Genomic DNA, 19,740 nt, shown 5'->3' with positions numbered 1-19,740 from the left:
ATTTCTGATACTGCCTCTGCCATTCCTGGCTCACCTGGTAAATTCCTAATCTTCTCTCAAGACGGTTCCTAAGTAATTACTTCTATGAAGCCTACTCCAACCCATCAGACTCACAGTTAGTCACTCTGTCCCCTGCGCTCCTTTATGAACTACTACCTCTCTTTATGATAACTGTTTCTCACCAGTAGACCAGGGTTTTTCCACCTTGTGGCATTCCACTAGTGGCATTTAGGGCTGGAGTTTTGTTGTTGTCATCATTCTAGGGAAGCTGCCTGTGCATGACAGGATATTCTAGCAGCAGTCTCTATTCAGTAGATGCTGGGAACACCCCCCCACCTCCACCCTGTTATAAAGCACTAAACTATATGCTCTTAGACGGTAGAAATGGTCTCAAACTTCGAAGCCAGCATGTAGCAAATGCTTGGAATATAGAAGATATTCAATAAATGCTTCTAAATTAATACAGTGATTTGATTCTTCTGAATCTGTTTAAAGCTACAATCTGCATCTTCAACACAGAGACAGGGGAGTTGTAATTAGAACAATTGTTGGTACAAAAATGCTATATAAAGTCTGTAAAATGCATCTGATAAGCATATTTTGTAACAGCATTTATGTAATCTGTTTCAATTATTTTGAGAGAATATAAAAATGAGAAGTGAAGACAATGCTCTGATATTAAAATGTGACACTGGCATAAAAAAGAGCTGAAAGATGATTCCTTGTATGTCTTTTTCTTCTTCTTTTAAAAGAGTTTACATCATTAACTTTCAGTGAATTATTTTAACCATAATCAGATCACCTCATTTATTCAAGATATGGAGATTCGATTAATAACACACCAATTAAAATGGAGTTATCGATGAACAGTAATAAGATGTTTGCGAGGGCTTCTACATAATGCAAACGATAGATTATTACGTAAAAAAATCAAATCGTATTTCTCAAATGTGATAATAACTGTAAACTCTTAAAAAGAAGTCAATTAGCTTCTTTCTCAATTTTTATAGTTGCATTAGTATTTTTTAGTCTCAAGTGCTTTTCTTATTTCTGCAAGCAGCACATTACAGTAGTCATGCATATACCATCAAAACTAATTTAATTCCAGATTCATTACAGAGCTGCTTTTTATTCATCAAGGTCATATCTTGATGGCTTCACAAGCTTAGATAAATCAGGTGTTAAGCAGACACATCTCTGAGGAACCTAAGGGTGTTCTCATTTGCAGTTCTCAGCATATCTTATTATTTATTGCCAAAGAAATGACTGATTAACTTTGTCATCTTTGCTCTATGTTTTTTTTTTTTCCAGCTGAAGCAGCCTGCCCTCTTCTGCGATGCCTGATCAGACCTATTTAAGATGATGTCTTTGATCACAGACATGGGGAGCTTGCGATCCTAGGCTTTGATGAAACATTGTTCCACTATACCTTTATGGAAGGGAAACAGAGTCTTAAATGATAATTGACAGTCAACAAAGACAACCACACTTATTAAGATTTTGTACTCTTCTTTGACAGCATAATCTTTAAGCACCGGAAATGCACCAGAAGTTGACTAGTCTAGGTTTTATTTAAACACATAAACAATACACAAAACCTTTCCTTTTCAATCATTTCCCCATTAGCTAATTTGCCCTGAAGAAGAAAATCCTGCAGGTCAGAAGATGAATTTTGAGTTTAAAATATTTTCCTTATATTCTTATGGTCTGTAAAATTCCTACTAATCAATTAAATTTGCACTTTTAAGAAATTTTACTATTAGAAAATACCTAAATAGCATATTTAATACATACAAAATTAGAACATTAAACATCAGGAAAAAATCACATGCCTCTAGGTTTTATTAATCACATTCCAACACCAAGGCTGAAAGTATATCAAATCACACCAAATCTTTTGCGCATGACAACCTCATAAATTATTCAACTCATTAGTATTACTAAGAAGCATGAAAAACTCCATCAGTATTAAGAATGTTTTCCAACAGGAAAAGGTCAACCAAAAGTTTTAATAATGAAATGGAAAGGGAAGCTTTTCAAAGTCAGTATGAAACAAAATTATTGTCCTTTCTATCTTCTTGAAAATATACCCAGTTTTGATTATTTGCTCATATAAAAGAAAGCACTGTTAATATATTTGATTTGTGGCTCCACACAGATTATCTGAAAAGAATGTTCAAATTATGGCTAAGTGTTCCCACCCATCACATGAAAGTTTAACTCCAGTTTAATCTAAATGACTGAATTTAGGGAAAAGTCAAGTGATTCAAAACATTTTAAATAAAATATTAAGTCTGCTAATTCAGTTTCAGTTCTGTTACATTAGTATAGGCTCACCTTCTTGAAACTTACTGTACTATAGGAACGAACAGATAGACCTTACCAGTGTTCAAATCCCAGGGACTGCTTTGATGGCCATGTAAGTATTCTCTATTTATGTACAACTTGTTTAATAGTCTGGAAACATTGATCACTGATTCAAACACTTATATCCATACTGAAAGTTCCATTCACAAAATATTCTTCTGCTCTTAAAAGAATTTTGCTGCCACAATGTAGATGAATATAATTTTTTTGGACCAAAGATTATAGCAGAGTTTCTGTGCATTTAATGCTTAATTTTCAAGACACAATGTACAGGGAAATTGAAATACTCTAATTATTTAACATCGAGGAAGAAACCAATTGAATTTCAATTTGTCCTAGAAGCCCTCTCAAAATGTGAAGCCTTTTACAAAAATGTACAATAAATGTACCTTTTCTAGGTCTACACAAACCAAAATATTTAATAAATTAGATGTTAAGTCTAAATGCTGCTAGACTTGAAGGTACTTAAAACACATTTAAATGTTTAATGGCAGGCAGAGTGGCCAGATGATGGGCTGAATTTTTTACTTTTATATGAATGTTCTAGCAATATGTGAATAAAAAGCTTTATTTAAAATATTTTAATTAAGGTTTTCAACATTTTTTTTATTGGATGAAGTGCTTTGTAATAATAACTTACATTTACTCTCTATTTCTTCTGAAGAAATAACTTTACATATAGGTTAGGAGGCACGTTGAGAGTTTGGAAGAAGATACAATGCTACCTTTTTCTCTTGGCAGTTTTTAATACTTCTTTCTATTTCTGTGTACAGCTCACACCAGGGGGCACTTTCCCACTCATCTCTTCACATCCTCCATATTTTACTCCCTACTCTCTACACAATTGCAAAGGCCCACCGATAGAAACTGTGCTGAAGGTTGAAGAGGTATGCTCTAGAGCTGGTTTTGGAGGTAGAATTGTTTCAGTTCTCTTTTGTTTTCCATTACACGACCTTAATCTTGAGAATGATGTGACAATAACTCTGGCATGGGTACCATATAGCTTTCCTGAATATTTTATGGCATACACGTGGTCTTTGTTCTAGTTATGTATAAAAAAACATACCCCTCTTGCCTTCTATCAATGAACTCAACTCAAGAGAGATAATTAGTTCTGAATACCGCTCATTCCAAATTTCAAATTCATAAATTGCTCCATACACTAATGGCTCAAATTAAAATATAAGAAAAACAGGTGTTGCTGAGGATGTAGAGAAAAAGGAACCCTTGTGCACTGTTGGTGGAAATGCAGACTGGTGCAGCCACTCTGGAAAACAGTATGGAGGTTCCTCAAAAAGTTAAAAATAGAACTACCCTGTGATCCAGCAATTGCACTACTGGATATTTATCCCTAAGGTACAAAAACATGAATTCAGAGGGATACATGTACCCCGATGTTTACAGCAACATTATTTACAATAGCCAAATTGTGGAAGCAGCCCAAGTGTCCATTGATGGATGAATGGATAAAGAAGTGGTATATATACATAATGGAATATTATTCAGCCATAAAAAATGAAATCTTGCCATTTGCACCAACACGGATGGAGCTACAGAGTATAACGCTAAGCAAAATAAGTCAGTCAGTGAAAAGCAAATACTATATGATTTCACTCATATGTGGAATTTAAGAACAAAACAAAGCAAAAAAGGAGAGAGTGACAAACCAAGAAACAGACTCTTAAGCATAGAGGACAAACTGATGGTTACCAGAGAGGAGCTGGGTGGGGGGGATGGGTGAAATAGGTGATGGGGAGTAAGGAGTGCACTTGTGATGGGCACTGGCTGATGTATGGAATCGTTGAATTACTATATTGTACACCTGAAACTAAAAGGAACACTGTATGTTAACTATATTGGAATCAAAAAACTTAATAACAAAAGGGTTTATTTATGTGTAGACAAAAAATAAAATAAAATACTCTTAGACTACACTCGGACGATGTTTAGTATTACCTACATCTTTCATCTATTTCAAAATTAAACTGCTATTTTCAGTTTAGGTTCAGTAACAGTAGTTACTGTGGCATCAAAAGCTGACTATCAGATGTCTTAAAAGATTTTAAAGTAAAAGATTTTAAAATTTGTTTCTGATAGGCTTTAACAATGGTTTAATAATACAGATATTTTACAAATTAAACATACAAAGTATCTGCTTTTACAGAGAATGCCATTTTTTTCTAACAGGCTCCTTTTTTTTGTTTTGTTTTTTGTTTTTGTTTTTTAAACTAACAGACTCTTTAAAAGCAATCTATAGAATGCTGAATACAGTATAATGTGGATCTTGTATAAATAAACCTTTGTCAATTCAGTATCACTACTAATATCAATTTAGCCTAACTCTGTTACAAACTGTCTCTATATGTTTCTATTTTCAAATGGGATGAATTCAAATAGGATGGGTTGGTGAAAAAGTCTAAAGTGTATGAAGTGAAGTCTTAATAATTTCAAGTTCAAATTATAAAGCATGACATTTTAGGTATTTCTGAAAATCTCTTCTATTAGAGTGTAAAGACAATATGTCATTAAAAAAAATTAATGTTTGCTTATTTTTGAGAGAGTGAGACACAGCACAAGTGGGGGAGGGGCAGAGGGAGAGGGAGACCCAGACTCCAAAGCAGGCTCCAGGCTCCAAGCTGTCAGCATAGAGCCCAACTAGGGGCTCGAACCCATGGACTGTGAGATCATGACCTTGCGAAGTCAGCGCTTAACTGAGCCACCCAGGCGCCCAAGACAATATCTTATTTTAAGCATAAAGATAACACAACAAGTTAAGTTTAAATCCTTAGGCACTAAAATCCTTAGGTGATCTCTCTTGTTCATTAAAGAAATCCCCTATAGTACCAGTCAACTATAATTTTTTTCTAGCATGTTCTTTCCTATAGTTACTTTTATTGTATAAAGTTATGTTGAAACTTTTATCTTAGGCATAATAGTTTAATATGAAATCCTCATCTATTTATTTAATATGTTTTAGTCTTACTAAGTTATATCAATTCCTGGACTACCTGTACAACAAGTTTTAAAAGCTTTGCACATTTTATTTTATCAGGATTAAGTATTTTCTCTGTCTAATCCATCAAGAACATGAATGGTATTACATGTTATAAACTATGGTAAATTTTAAAACAGATGGCTCACTTATTATACTCAAGTAAATGAAAATTATCATAATAAAAACACAAGTAATTGTAAGAACAAAAGTGGTTAATAACAAAAATATATAGATAGGGGTTCATTAATGGTATTTTCTGAGTGTATATAGTTTATTCAATTCTGAGTTGATCAATTACACTTCAATTTGTTGGAGCACTTAAAAATGGTACAAAATAGTCCTATTTATATTTCTTGGTAGACAGCAAACTAAAATAGTAGTATTTTTATTAAATTATAAAAATATTTTGATATTTTCTATTTAATATAGATTTTTTTTAAGGAAAAATTAAGGTACAGTTCTACTGTAGTGCAATAGTTGATGATATATTTGATGTGAGATGGTTTTTTTTAAACTTTATTTGCAACCCATTGGAGGACTGGTAATTTCAATTTACATATTGTAGCAGTATTTATTTTTTTGTTTTGTTTTAGACTGAAGAGAATAAAACAGTAAAAAAATTGAGAATGTCATATGATGAGATTATTAATAAGACATTTGTTTCTGTTAAATACACAAATATGTGCATGTATATATATACAAACACTATACATATGTGTATATATATAATGCATATATGTATATTTATATAGCATATATGAGTGTATGTACACATACACAAATTGTACATAAAAATATATGTCTGAGTACACAGTTACAATCGTGTGTTTTGCCACCTTGTATCTTGGTCACCAAAATTTTGAAAGACTTTGAAACTGATAAAGAAACTGATTTTACTCTTGTTTCAGGCTGTGTAAGATTGATGTTGAGTAATAATCCTTCGTATAGAGTCTTTTTTTTTTTTCAATGTTTATTCAGTTTTGAGAGCGAGGGCGCCAGCGGGGTAGGGGTAGAGAAGAGGGGCAGAGGATCTGAAGCAGGCTCCGCGCTGGCAGCAGCTAGCCTGACATGGGGCTCGAACTCACAAACTGTGAGATCATGAGCTGAGCTGAAGTCAGGTGCTCCACCGACTGAACCACCCAGATGCCCCTAGAGTCTTTTAATCAATTAAAAAGAAGTTTAAGGGTCTAAAATATATCAAGTGGATGAAATATTGGGTTGAGTAAGTGTCACCTACATGACACTGAAGGATAAAGCAGAACATAGTATTTTTGACTTACGACATGCTGAATTTTATTTATTTATTTATTTATTTACTTATTTATTTATTTTTAAGTTTATTTATTTTGAGAGAGAGAGAATGACCAGGGGAGGGGCAGAGAGAGAGGGAGAGAGAGAATCCCAAGCAGGCTCCACACCGTCAGTGCAGAGCCCGATGTGGGGCTCAAAGCCATGAGCCTTGAGATCATGACCTGAGCCTTAAACAAGAGTCGGCCACTCAACCGACTGAGCCACCCAGGTACCCCGACATGCTGAATTTTAAATGCTAGTGAAAAAAAATGAATTTTCAACCACAAAGAGTCCCATCATATCCAGGGAAGTGTTGTGTAGGAGGTATTGGTACTGACCATATTCTACTGCAGCTTTGAGCAGTGCTTCAGCATGAGTGGAGCCAAACGCATTACGAACAAATCGTCTCCTTCGACGAAGATCATCTTCCCAGTAATCCAAACGCCAGAAATCATGCAATTGGCTAGGAATGAGGAAATAAACAGTAGGCACTATTAACAACAATGCATAACTGGAAATATATTTTTTTTACATAACATTAAGGCTTTATTTCTTTGGTCTCAATGGAAAATTAAGATGATTTTTGAGATATTTATGTTTTACGATTGTGTTTACATACGTATTTCCTGTCCAAATGACCAAAACTTAAAAGAGTAACATTCTCATATTTTAAGCATTGTAATACTCAGCTCTGTTTTCTCTACAATGTTCTTCTTTCTACTGAAAACATTAATCATGGGGAGTTCAGTAACAAATGCAGCATCAAATTACAAGTATTAATGGCACAGTTTTCCTTCTTTTACACTGTCTTTAACAAGGCTTGTAAATCACAGGATAGACCTCACTACAAATAGTTTGCAATTTAATGACCATGGTTTCTTAGTAGACTGAATTAAGAACCATAAAATATTGCCTGCTTGGATTTGGTGGAACAATGATTAAAATAATGTGCTGAAATATTCATTGAAATAATTCCCTGCTGCCCACAGCAACCTGAGAAAAGTGCAATTTTATCCATTATTAATAATACTGAATTAGAGCTGCAAAAAATTCCAGTATGTGGTAATTGTCTTGGTAAATTATTATTCTAACACTAACAGAGTCCTTGGATGATTTTACTGCTTTCAGCTAATATAAAACATTAACAATTACGGCCTTCACTGGGTAACATTGTCTAAACCATGTTATGCTCTAAACTAATATTAAAAATCCACAAGATATTTCAGAAACTACTGAAATCTGTTCATTGTATATCAATGGAATGTTTCACAATATAATTTTTGTTTTCAATTCAATTTCAATAACCATTGGTGATAAAAGCCACTGTCTGAGAAGTCTGTTTTTCTCTCTCTCTAGTATTTGGAGTAATATACTCAAGAGATAATATTCTAATGTTCTTGAACAGCACTATTCATAAAAACACATAAAATGCTTTCATAGAAGATTTGATTTAATTTTTATTTTGCTATTTTATTGTAAAAGAATACTACATTTTATTAAAGCAGGAACTGTATATGTTTTGCTCATCATTTTATCTCTAGTACAATATCTAGGACATACTATGTTTTTGAATAGTCAATGAATTTATTATGCCAATTCTTCACCTTGAAAACCTACAGACATGTAGTCATTGAGAACAGTAATGCACTTTTGAAAAACATTTTGGATTTTGTGGCTATCCAATTTTGTTTTCCACAACTTAATTGTTAAAGAATATAACAAGGTAAGGGATATATAAAGAGAATATTAAAATTATAAGCATTTGAAGTATATTTGAATTCACTTGTTTTTCTACACATCATAATTATTAAAACTTTATTTTTCATTCAAAATAAGATTGCCAAAGAATAATGGTTACAGGTACCTCTGTGAATTTAAAATAGGACAGTATCTATCCTTACAAATACAGACTAATCGTAGTGGTTTAAGGAAGACCCTGCTAAAAACTTGCTATACAGATTTTCCTTAAGAGTGTATCAAAATTGGGGTGTGGTTGGCTTAGTCAGTTAAGGGTCCCACTCCTGATTTTGGCTTGGGTCATGATCTCATGGTTCCTGAGATGCAGCCCCACATCGTATTGGACTCTGTGCTGACAGCATGGAGCCTTCTTGGGATTCTCTCCCTCTCTCTCTGTCTCTTACCCCCACAAGCTCTTTCTGTGTCTCCCAAAATAAATACATAAAAATTAAAAAATAGAGCATATTAAAATCAAATTTTGAATTCCCCAGGAGAGACAGATCTAATATTATCTCAAATTACCAACTATAGACATATCTTTCTCTATTCCTCCTATTAGGTATGACTGAAAAAATTTGGACACTATATGTAAAACAAATATAACAAGACTGTGAAAGTTGGAAAGCAGAAGGCAGACTGACTAATGACCCCAGGGCCAAAGAATACATTTAGTAGAGTTGCCAGGGTTGTCTTTTTGCCTCACATATCCTAGACCTCAAGGCAAAGAGGCTAGCAACCTAGATTAGACCCATGGGTACAGACCAAAAAAAAAAGTCCCCAACAAAAGCCTGGTTTCTCCAGCCAAAGAACCAAGAAAGGTGCAACCCAGCAAAAGAGAAAACTTTTAGACAACTATTGCACTCTAGCTCAACACCACAGAAAAACAGTAGCCCCACTCTACCCACACCAGAAAGTAAGTGTGAAGTCTACTAATCAAGATGTAATCTCAATCAAGAGATTGAGTCTCTAACATCCTCAGTCAGGGGTGTATCAGAGAAGGACAACAGGGAACCAGGACTTGCATCTCTGAACACCACCCTCAAGAAGTCAGCGGAAACCATGTGGAGGGCCTGGATTTCCCCCCCTGCCAAACAGTAATGAGATGTTCTTCTCCCTCTCACTCAGGTGGTATCAGAGAATGCCTAGTAGAGAGTCAGGACTTTCACCTCTGATCAACACCAATAAGGCTACCCACACTAGCCTCACTAGCTAGAACTCCCACCCCTGCCAAGTAGTAATGAAGCACTGCCTCCTCCCTCACTCTCTAGACATCAGTAGAATCCAGGTGGGGAATCTGGAGTTCTACCTCCACCTGGCAGGAAAGATGCAGTGCTTCCCTATTTCTCCTAGTGGAGGAATGTCAGAGAGGGTCAACTAAAACAAAAGGTTTAAATAGGATACAATATATCTCAAAGAATAATAAGAAAATATCGTCTTTCAATCTAAAGTTACATGTCACATCAAGAACTTGGAAGATTTCAAACAGAATGTAAAATGTCACCAATAGATGCTAATACTGAGATGACAGGGATGTTAGAATTTTTTGACAAGGATTTTAAACCATGTATGATTTTTTAAAAATGCTTCACCGAGCAATTATGAACATGCTTGAAACAAATAAAAAAAAATCGACAGCCTCAGGAAAGAAACAAAAAGTCTCACTCAGCAAAAAATTAGAAGATATAAAAAGTACCAAAGAAATTTTAGAACTGACAAATAAATGACCAAAATAAAAAGCTCAGTGAATGGGCTTAACAGCAGAACGGAAAGGACAGAAGAAAGATTTAGTTAAATGGCAGATAGAATAATAGATATTACCCAATCTGAATAACAGAGAAAATGGACTGAAAAAAAAAAAAGGAACAAAGCCTCAGGGATCTATGAATTATAACATCCAAAATATTTGGGTCATGGGAATTCTGGAAAGGAGAGAGGAAAGGGAGCAGGGCTGAAATAGTCCCTGAAAAAATAATGGCTGAATATTTCTCAAATTTGGCAAAAAAAAGCATAATGTACAGATTTAAGAAGCTGACTGAACTCCATACATCTGAAGAAATTTATGCCAAGGCAAATCATGGTTAAACTTCTGAAACAAAGGACAAAGCAAAATCTACAAAGCAGCCAGAGAAAAATGACATCTCACCTACAGGTATAAAACAATTAGAATGACAGCATATTTTATATCAAAAGCTACGGTGGCCAGAAGAAATGGCCAAATATATTTTATGTACTGGAAAAAAAAAAAGAACTGTCAACTCAGATTCCTGTAACCAGTGAAAATACTACCCAGGAATGAAAAATTAAGATTTTTCAGATGAAGGAAGACAAAGTATTTGTTGCCATCAAAGCCAGTCTAAAAAGTGGCTATAACCAGTCTTACGAACACAAGGGAAGCAATAAAAGGAACATTGGAACACCAGGAAGGAAGAAGGAACATAATAAGCAAAACATGAGTAAATATGTGTTTTAAATTATGATTTATCATAGAAGTAAAAATTTTAACACTGTCCAATGTGGTTCTAAGTGTGTGTAGAGTTAATATTTAAGATAAAGAGATTATAAGTGGGGGAGGGTAAAGGGATGTAAAGGAAATAAAGATTCTGTACTTCATTTGGACTGGTAAAACACAGCAGACTGTGATAAAATACATATACATAATGTCATACTTAAAACAACCACTAAAAAATCTATACAAAGAGATATACTCAAAAACATGATGGATAAATCAATATGGAATTCCAAGAAATGTTCAAGTAACCCACAAGAAGACATGAAAACCAAAACACAGCAATGGAAAACAAGGAGAATAAACAAACAATAAATAATAATGCTTTAAAAAGAATGCTGTCTGCAAGAAATCAACTTCAAATATAATAATACAGGCAAGTGGAAAATAAAGAATAAAAAAGATCTATCATTCAAACACTAATCAAAGGAAAGCAGGAGTGGCTATATTAATATAACATATACTCCAGAAAAAATAAAATTACTAGAGATAAAGAAGGACCTTATCTAATGACACAAAGGCCAATCTACCAATTAGATACCAATCCCAAATGTGTATGCACCAAACAATAGAGGAGGAAAATATGTCAAGCAAAAACTGATAAACTGAAAGGAGATGACAAATACAGAGCTATATTGTGTGTATATACACCCTTCTTTTCAGCAATTGATAGAACACCTAGTTAGAAGATCAGCAAAGATACAGAAGAACACAATACCACCATCAGCCAACATTTTTAGAACATGCAACAACAACAGAGGAATACACATTGTTCAAGACAGACCATATGCTGGGCCACAGCACACATCCAACAAATTTAGAAAACTGAAATCCTATAGTGTACTCTCCTACAAAAAAGGAATAAAGACAGAAATCAATAACAGAAAGGCAACAGAAAAAAAAATCCTCAGACACTTGGAAACTATAACAACACACTTCTAAATAACCTATGGGTCAAAAAAAAATTCTCAAGGGAAAACAAAAAATACAATGAATTGAATAAAAATTACAATAAAACTATCAAACTTTGTGGGACGCCACTAAAACAGTAATGATAGGAAAATTTATAGTGCAAATACATACATTAGAAAAGATGAAATATCTTAAATCAATACCCTAAATTCCAACATTAAGAATAGAAAAATAAGAGCAAAGCAAGCAGAAGGAAATAGTAAAGATAAAAGTAAGAATCAATGAAATTCAAAACAGAAAAACAACAAAGAAAATCAATACAACAAACAGCTGAGTCTTAATACCAGTAGAACTGACAAAGAAAAAAGAAAGAAGAGAAAGATTACCAATACCCGCAATGAAACAGCATATATTGTTACAGACCCTGAGGCCATCAAGAGCATGATCAGTAAATGCTGTAAAATACTCTACACACATAAATTTGACAGCTTTAACAAAATGGGCAAATTTCTTAAACAGTACAAACTACCATAACTCACTCAATATGAAATAGATAATATGAATAGATCATTAACTATTAAGGAGATTTAAGACATTACTTAAAAACTCCCCCAAAAGAATCTCCAGGCCTACATGGTTTTACTGGAAGATTCTATCAAACATTTAAAGAAAACTGATCCTGGTTATACATGATTTCACCTAGAAAATAGGGAAGGAAACTTTTCTCAACTAATATTATAGCTAGTATAATACCAAAATAAAAACTAAAGACAGTACAAAGAAGAATACTACAGACCAACACCGCTTATGTATACAGACAAAAAATCCTAAATAAAATACAAGCAAATAGAATTCCACAATATATAATAAAAATTATACATGATGACAATTGAAGTTTATTCCAGGAATGCTGGTTTGGCTCAATGTTTGAAAATTAATATAATCCACCAAATTAATGGCTGAAAAAAAATCACATGATCAGTCAATATAGAAAAGAATGTGATAAAATTCAACATGCATCCATGATGAAAGAAATTTTCAGAAAAACAGGAATAAAGGACAACTTCTTCAGCTTGATAAAAGCATCTACAAAAATCCTATAGCTAAATTATACTAAAAGAAGAAGGAATGAATGATTTTCCCCTAAAACTGGGAAAAATACAAAATATCTGCTCCCACTCCTCTTATTCAACAAAGTACTAGAATTTGTAGCCAATGCAATCAAACAAAAAAGGCAAAAAAGAATACAGAATAGGAAAGAGAGAAATAAACTGTCTTTGTTTGCAGAAAACATTATTTTCTATGTAGAAAATCAAACAACATCTATCAAAACCCCCTGAAAGTAATGCCTGGGTTTAACAAGGTCACAGAATAAACATAGAAATATCAATTGTATCTCTATATGCTAGCAATGAACACATGAACAATGAAATAAAAACACAATTTAAATTAACAAAAAAAGAGAGTTACAAATGTAACAAAACATGTACAGGACTTGTGTAATGAAAACTACACAGTAACGATGAAAGAAATATAATACCTAAATAAAATGGAAAGCCATACCATGTTCATGGATTGGAAAACTCAATATAGTAAATGTATCAATTCTCCCCAAATTGATACACAGGCTTAATATAATTCCTTTAAGAATTCCAGCAAGAGTTTTAGTAGATTTAAAAAAGATTGTTCTAAAACTTATATAACAGAAGGTTAAAGGGGGAGGAACCAGTCTACTTGACTTCAAGACATTAAATAGTTAAAGACTATGTGATACTGGCAAGGAATAGACCTATAGATTAGACAAACAGAATAGAGAACCAATAAATAAACCTACGCAAAGATGCCCAGCTGATTTTGACAAAGGTAGAAAATTAATTCAATGGAGGAAAGATATCTTTCCACTGAATTGCTGGAGCAATTGAACATACAGAGGCAAAAAGAAAAAAAACAAAAAAACAAACAAACAAAAAAAAAAACCTCCCTCCCAAAAATAAACCGCAAAAAACAAAGACAAAAACCCCTAACCTAAATCTCATATCTTTAAGAAACTTGACTCAAAATGGCTCAGAAACATAAATAATTGTAAAAGTATAAAATAAATTAGGGAAAAAAGGAGAGAATCTTTGTAATTGGCTAGGTAAGGAGTTTGTAGATTTGACACCAAAAGCATAAGCCTGGGAAGGAAAAATTGATAAACTGGATTATACAGAAATTAAAAAAAAAACATTTGCTCTACAAAAGAACCTGTCAAAAGGATGAAAAGAGTGGGTGAAGATACTTGCCAACCACGTATCTGATAAAGAAGTAAAATCTAGAATATATGAAAAATTACCAAAACCTAACAGTAAAATAAAGCAAACTATACAATTAGATCATGGTCAAAAGGCATGAAGAGACATTTCACTGAAGAGGACAACCAGATGGCAAATACACACATGAAAAGATATTCAATATCACTATCCATTAGGGACAGACCAATTAAAACCACGTGAGATATTATTATATACCTATAAGAATTGCTAGAATAAAACAAAGTGACGACAGAAACTGCTGGTAAAAATATGGAGAAACTGGACCACTCATTCATTTGCTGGCAAGAATGTAAAACAGAACAGTCACTAGAGAAAACAGTTTTCTTAAAAATTAAACATGCAATTATCATTTGATCCAGCATTGTATTCGTGGGCATTTATCCTAGAGAAATGAAGACTTATGTTCACAGGAAAACATGTACACAAACGTTTATAAAAGCTTTATTTGTAATACCCCCAAAATGAAAACAACCCAGTTGTCCTTCAATAGGTAAAAATGGTTCAACAACTGTGTCACATCCATAGCATGGAATACTACTCAGCAGTAAAGTAAGACAAACTATTGATACATACAACAACCTGGGTGAATCCTCACGGCATTATGCTGATTGAAAAAAACTATCTACAAAGGTTACATACAGCATCATTCCATTTACACAACATTCTTGAAATGACAAAATTACAGAACTGGAGAACAGACCAGTGTGGAGAGTCAGGAGGAAGGAGGGTGTTGCCATAAAAGAGCAACATGAGGGACCCTGGTGAAAATGGAAATGTTCTGTATCTTGACTGTATCAGTATCCTGGTTGTAATATTATACTGTAGTTCTGCAAGATGTTACCGTTGGCAGAAACTGGATAAAAAGGACATGAGATCTGTCTTAGTTCTTAACCTGAATGTGAATCTACAATTATCTCAAAATAAAGTTCAATTTTAAAACTGTCTGCACTATACCGAGACTTCATTATGTATGTAAAATTTCCTAATACTCACAAATATATCTCCTAATATAATGTAGTTATACAAATTAACTCAATACCCTATACCTCCTTTATATTTACTTACTCTTCATGATGAAAAACAAACTTTTCCTTCACTATCTGTGTTCCCTAAACAGCTCTACATAAAGAAGAATCTTGGATCTTTATTCCTAGGGTTAATATCTATTTCAGTTGGGGAAGTATAGCACGTACCAATGCTCCAGCAACCCGCTATTTTTATGGGCACCTGTGGTAGAGAATACTGCATATAGAACAAGCGAGGTCCAGGATGGTACTGGGAGCAAATAATAAGGAATGCACCACTTTTCTCTGTGGAGGGAAAGGACACACAGGAAACTAATGCCCAGTTGTGACTGACAGTTATTTCCTTCTCTACTGGAGAGACATATAAGTGCCTAACACCTGTTAACCAAGTTCAAAGAATAAATGACAGAGTAAAAGCTACATCTCAATGGAAAGTCATTCTTCCTTCTAATATCACAAACGAGTTTAAATTGTGAAAGACTGTATTCTGTCATATCTACTTAAAAAAATCACCATTGTTAATCTCGAAATCTAATTTCCTGTTCATTTCAAATGCATTTTCTGTTTTGTTCCATTTTAAATTACGTTTCTCCTTTACCATTTTAGACTAAAAAATATTCTTATGTTAATTAAACAAGTCAATAATACACTTCTTGATTCATATAAAAATTTAAGTATAAGTAACAATGAAAAATATTTAACTGTAGTTTCAAAAATCTAAAATCCATCTTCTTATTTTTTTTGACGGGGGAAACTGGGAAAATTTGAATATTTGTTTTCTGATTTGTTCTTATGGTATTTTTCCCATTATCTATATAGAAATTATTTTACAGTACTGAGAGTCAGTCTTGAATCATATTTGGGGTTTTCAATATTTGAACAGACATAAACTCTTCTAACAACTGTCTGTTCCTTTTAGACCCTACTTATTTTACTCTTTTTAAAGATAGTGCTGGCACTGAGTATAGATGAAATAACAATAGGAATTGGAGACTTGTGCTTTCTTTGGATCATCTTCTAAAGTTACTGTTGGTCTCCAACAACAGGCCAGTCCAGTGGGTATCATTTACCTAGACTGTGCCTTTGAACTTGAAAGGGTGCCAGCAGTATCTTCCTCTCCTTGTTCCAAATCCACTGTAGTGTGGAGGAAGGAGTTTTCTACCTTATTCACCACTCTGTGCTTTTTTCCCTTCCCTTCTCCAACCCTAGTAGAAAAGGGGACTTTTTCCTCATTTTATTTATTTTTCCTGTAAAATGTAATTACTTACTGAGAGATTGTTAACACTAGCAAGAAATACACCGGTTTATTTTATAGATGTTCCCGTCTGATGAGTCTGAAAACCCTGAACCCTAGGTCCCCGAAAATGTGCAAATTACACTGGTCCAAGAAGACTCATTCAGCAAGAGGCTAGAAAAAGCACCCATATGGCCCTGGCCTTATATAATCTGGAAGAAACCATGTTCCTGGAGGGTGGAGGTGAGGCAGAGGGTAGAAAAGAGGACAAAGACCAGGCACAGGGGGAACTAGATGCTCAGAAGAGGCTGAGTAAATGGGCAAACGGTTCTCTGTAGGAAAGCTAAAGCAGTATTTTGTACCAACAGTGGATTGTTAGGTCAAAGCAGGGGAAGAAGCCAGTTCCCTGTCACTATGGAAACTGATGGAGGACTTAACGTTAGTTTTGTCAACTACACCTCCGCTCTGGGTTTTGGTCTGTCTCACATTTATCTCATAGTTTTGTGTTGTTCCTCTGCACTTGTGTTCCTCTTCTTCTTTTTCTTCTTCCTTTTTGTTTTTTTGGTATGTGTTTTTCACTCACAATGGTTTCTTTTTTTGCTGGCATTTTTGCTACTGTATTTTCATAGTTATGTTTTTAAAACTTCTTACAAATACTGAAAGGTTTTTATTGCTGAACTTCTCTTCATGGGACTTGTACTTTTTTTCTTGAAAATTTTGAAATCTGCTTTCCTACATGACTTATATCTAGTGTTCCCATTAAAAAAATTTTTTAAATGTTTATTTATTTCGAGAGAGAGAGAGAGAGAGACAGAGAGCACGAGCAGGGGAGGGGCAAAGAGAGAGGGAGATACAGAATCTGAAGCAGACTCCAGGCTCCGAGCTGTCAGCACAGAGCCTGACGTGGGGCTCGAACCCACGAACTGTGAGATCATGACCTGAGCCGAAGTCGGACACTCAACCGACTGAGCCACCCAGGCGCCCCTAGTGTTCTCATTTTTATAAAGAAATATGTGGTAATTTACTCATCACTAAGCCATGGATGACTTTTATGCATCCACAAAGCTCCTGAAATGGCATGCAAAATTTTGAGGGATATGTACATATGTATTTTGGGAAAAGAGGTCCACAATTTTAAAAGAATTTTTTCAAAACTGTTTCTGATCCAAATGCTTAGAAATATTGCTAAAGAGTATATAAATTATTCTCTCCTTGTGTCCCCATTTTTTCTGATACTATTTACCAGCAAGTCAAGAATCATTAGAGGTCCTTTTGTTGGCGGAATGTTATGCCTCCAAAAGTCCTATATTCTAGCACCATTATATCTGGCATCTGTGACAGGTTACCAACTTAGGTCATCACTCTGTTTTTTTTTTTTTAAACTCCCCTTCCTCCCTTCCTTCCTTCCTTCCTTCCTTCCTTCCTTCCTTCCTTCCTTCCTTCCTTTCTTCCTTCTTCAATGTTTTCATTCAAAAGGATATTTACTGAGCACTTATCCCTTGTTAGTAATATTCTTGGTGCTGAAGATATTTTCTGATAGCAAAACATATATAATAAATGGATAAATATACTCCTTTCCTTTTATTCTCACTTAGCATGTTCTTCGCTGATTTACCACTGAAATTCATCAATATACAAGACCACAGAGTCTTTAAATCGTTCCTCTATCGCTCCTTTCATTTCAAATTCCAGTATAGTGAATCTGGAACACTCCCCTATACCATAAACAACAATAAACTCAAACTGGATTAAAGGTCTAAATGTGAGACCTCAAACCATAAAAACTATAGAAGAAAACTTAAGCAGTAAGTTCTCTGACAGCTGCCTAGCAACATTTTTTTTCATTATGTCTCCTCTGGCAAGGGAAAGAAAAACAAAAATAATTAGGATTACACCAAAACAAAAGGTTTTTGCATAGCAGAGGAAACCACTAACAAACGAATAGGCAACCTACTAAATGGAAGAAGATATTTGCAAATGATACATCCAAGAAAGGGTATATTGACCAAAATATATAAAGAACTTCTACAACACAACACCAATAAAACAAATAACATGATTAAAAAACAAGCAGAGGAACTGAACATTTTTCCAAAGAAGACATACAGATTGCCAACACAAATGTAAAGATGCCCAACACTGCTAACCATCAGGGAAGTGCATGTCAAGACCACAACGAGATCGCCTTACACCTGTCAGAATGGCTGCAATCAAAAAGAAAGGAAATAGCCGGTGTTGGTGACAATGTGAGGAATGAGGAAAAGGAACCCTCATGCGCTGTCAGTGGGAATGTTAACTGGTGCAGCCACTATGGAAAACAGTATGGAATTTCCTCAAAACATTAAAAATTAGAAATACCATATGACTCAGTAATTCCACTACTGGGTATTCACCCAAAGAAAATGAAAACAGTGTTTCAAAAAATAAATGCACCCCTCTGTTTATTGCAGCGTTTACAATAGCCAAGATAAGGAAGCAACCCAAGTGTCCAGTGATAGATGAATGGATAAAGAGGATATAATATATATCATACAGGATGTATTCTTTATATATTATATACGTATAACAGAATATTACTCAGCTATAAAAAGGAGAGCTTGCCATTTGTGACAACATGGACCGAAATGGCATTATGTTAAGTGAAATTAGTCAAACAGAGAAAGACAAATGCCATGTGATTTTATTTACACGTGGAATCTAAAAAAACAAATAAGCAAGCAAACAAAAAAGCAAAAAGAGACCCATAAATACAGAGAATAAACTGGTGGTTGTCAGAGGGGAGGGGGATGGGGGCAAAATGAGTGAAGGGGAGTGGGAAATACAGGCTTCCAGTTATGAAATGAATAAGTTATGGGGATAAAAGGTACAGCCTGGGGAATATAGTTAATGGTATTGTAGTAGAGTTTTACGACAGATGGTAGTGACACTTGTGGCGAGCACAGCATAGTGTACAGACTTTTTGCATCTCTATGTTGTACACCCAAAACTAATGTAACACGTCTACCAACTATGCTTCTATAAAAATTGAAACTAAAAAAAAAATAAAATTTCAGTGTATGTACTATACTTTGCTATATTCTTCTACAACCTGTGAGCCACTCCAGAAAAACAAGAGACCACTGCACTAAGTTTTTAAGAAGAACTCCAGAAATGACTGTTATTAATAATTTGTAAGCAGGATGAAAAATTGTACTGTGTGATACACCTCGTTAGATAAGTATATTTTCCATGTCCTAAGTTAGGTTTCCTTTTATTCTCACTTAGCATGTTCTTCGCTGTTTTACCACTGAAATTCATCAATATACAAGACCGCAGAGTCTTTAAATCGTTCCTCTATCGCTCCTTTCATTTCAAATTCCAGT

The 19,740-nt window shown here is 34.3% G+C and overlaps 1 protein-coding gene across 11 annotated transcripts in view; it reads right to left on the bottom strand.

Annotated features, from left to right (window-relative positions):
• Window positions 1-19,740, bottom strand: part of NBEA (neurobeachin) — a 676,718-nt gene that overhangs the window by 236,568 nt on the left and 420,410 nt on the right. For all 11 annotated transcript variants that reach the window (XM_053214308.1, XM_053214315.1, XM_053214324.1 and 8 more), the window contains one exon: window positions 6,991-7,115. In XM_053214308.1, coding sequence (XP_053070283.1) covers window positions 6,991-7,115 — 125 coding nt within the window. The remainder of the gene's footprint in view (window positions 1-6,990; window positions 7,116-19,740) is intronic.

The sequence above is a fragment of the Acinonyx jubatus genome, chromosome A1, assembly GCF_027475565.1.
Source record: "Acinonyx jubatus isolate Ajub_Pintada_27869175 chromosome A1, VMU_Ajub_asm_v1.0, whole genome shotgun sequence".
In the NCBI taxonomy this organism is placed as follows: Eukaryota; Metazoa; Chordata; class Mammalia; order Carnivora; family Felidae; genus Acinonyx; species Acinonyx jubatus.
This window is presented reverse-complemented; position numbering and strand designations above follow the sequence as displayed.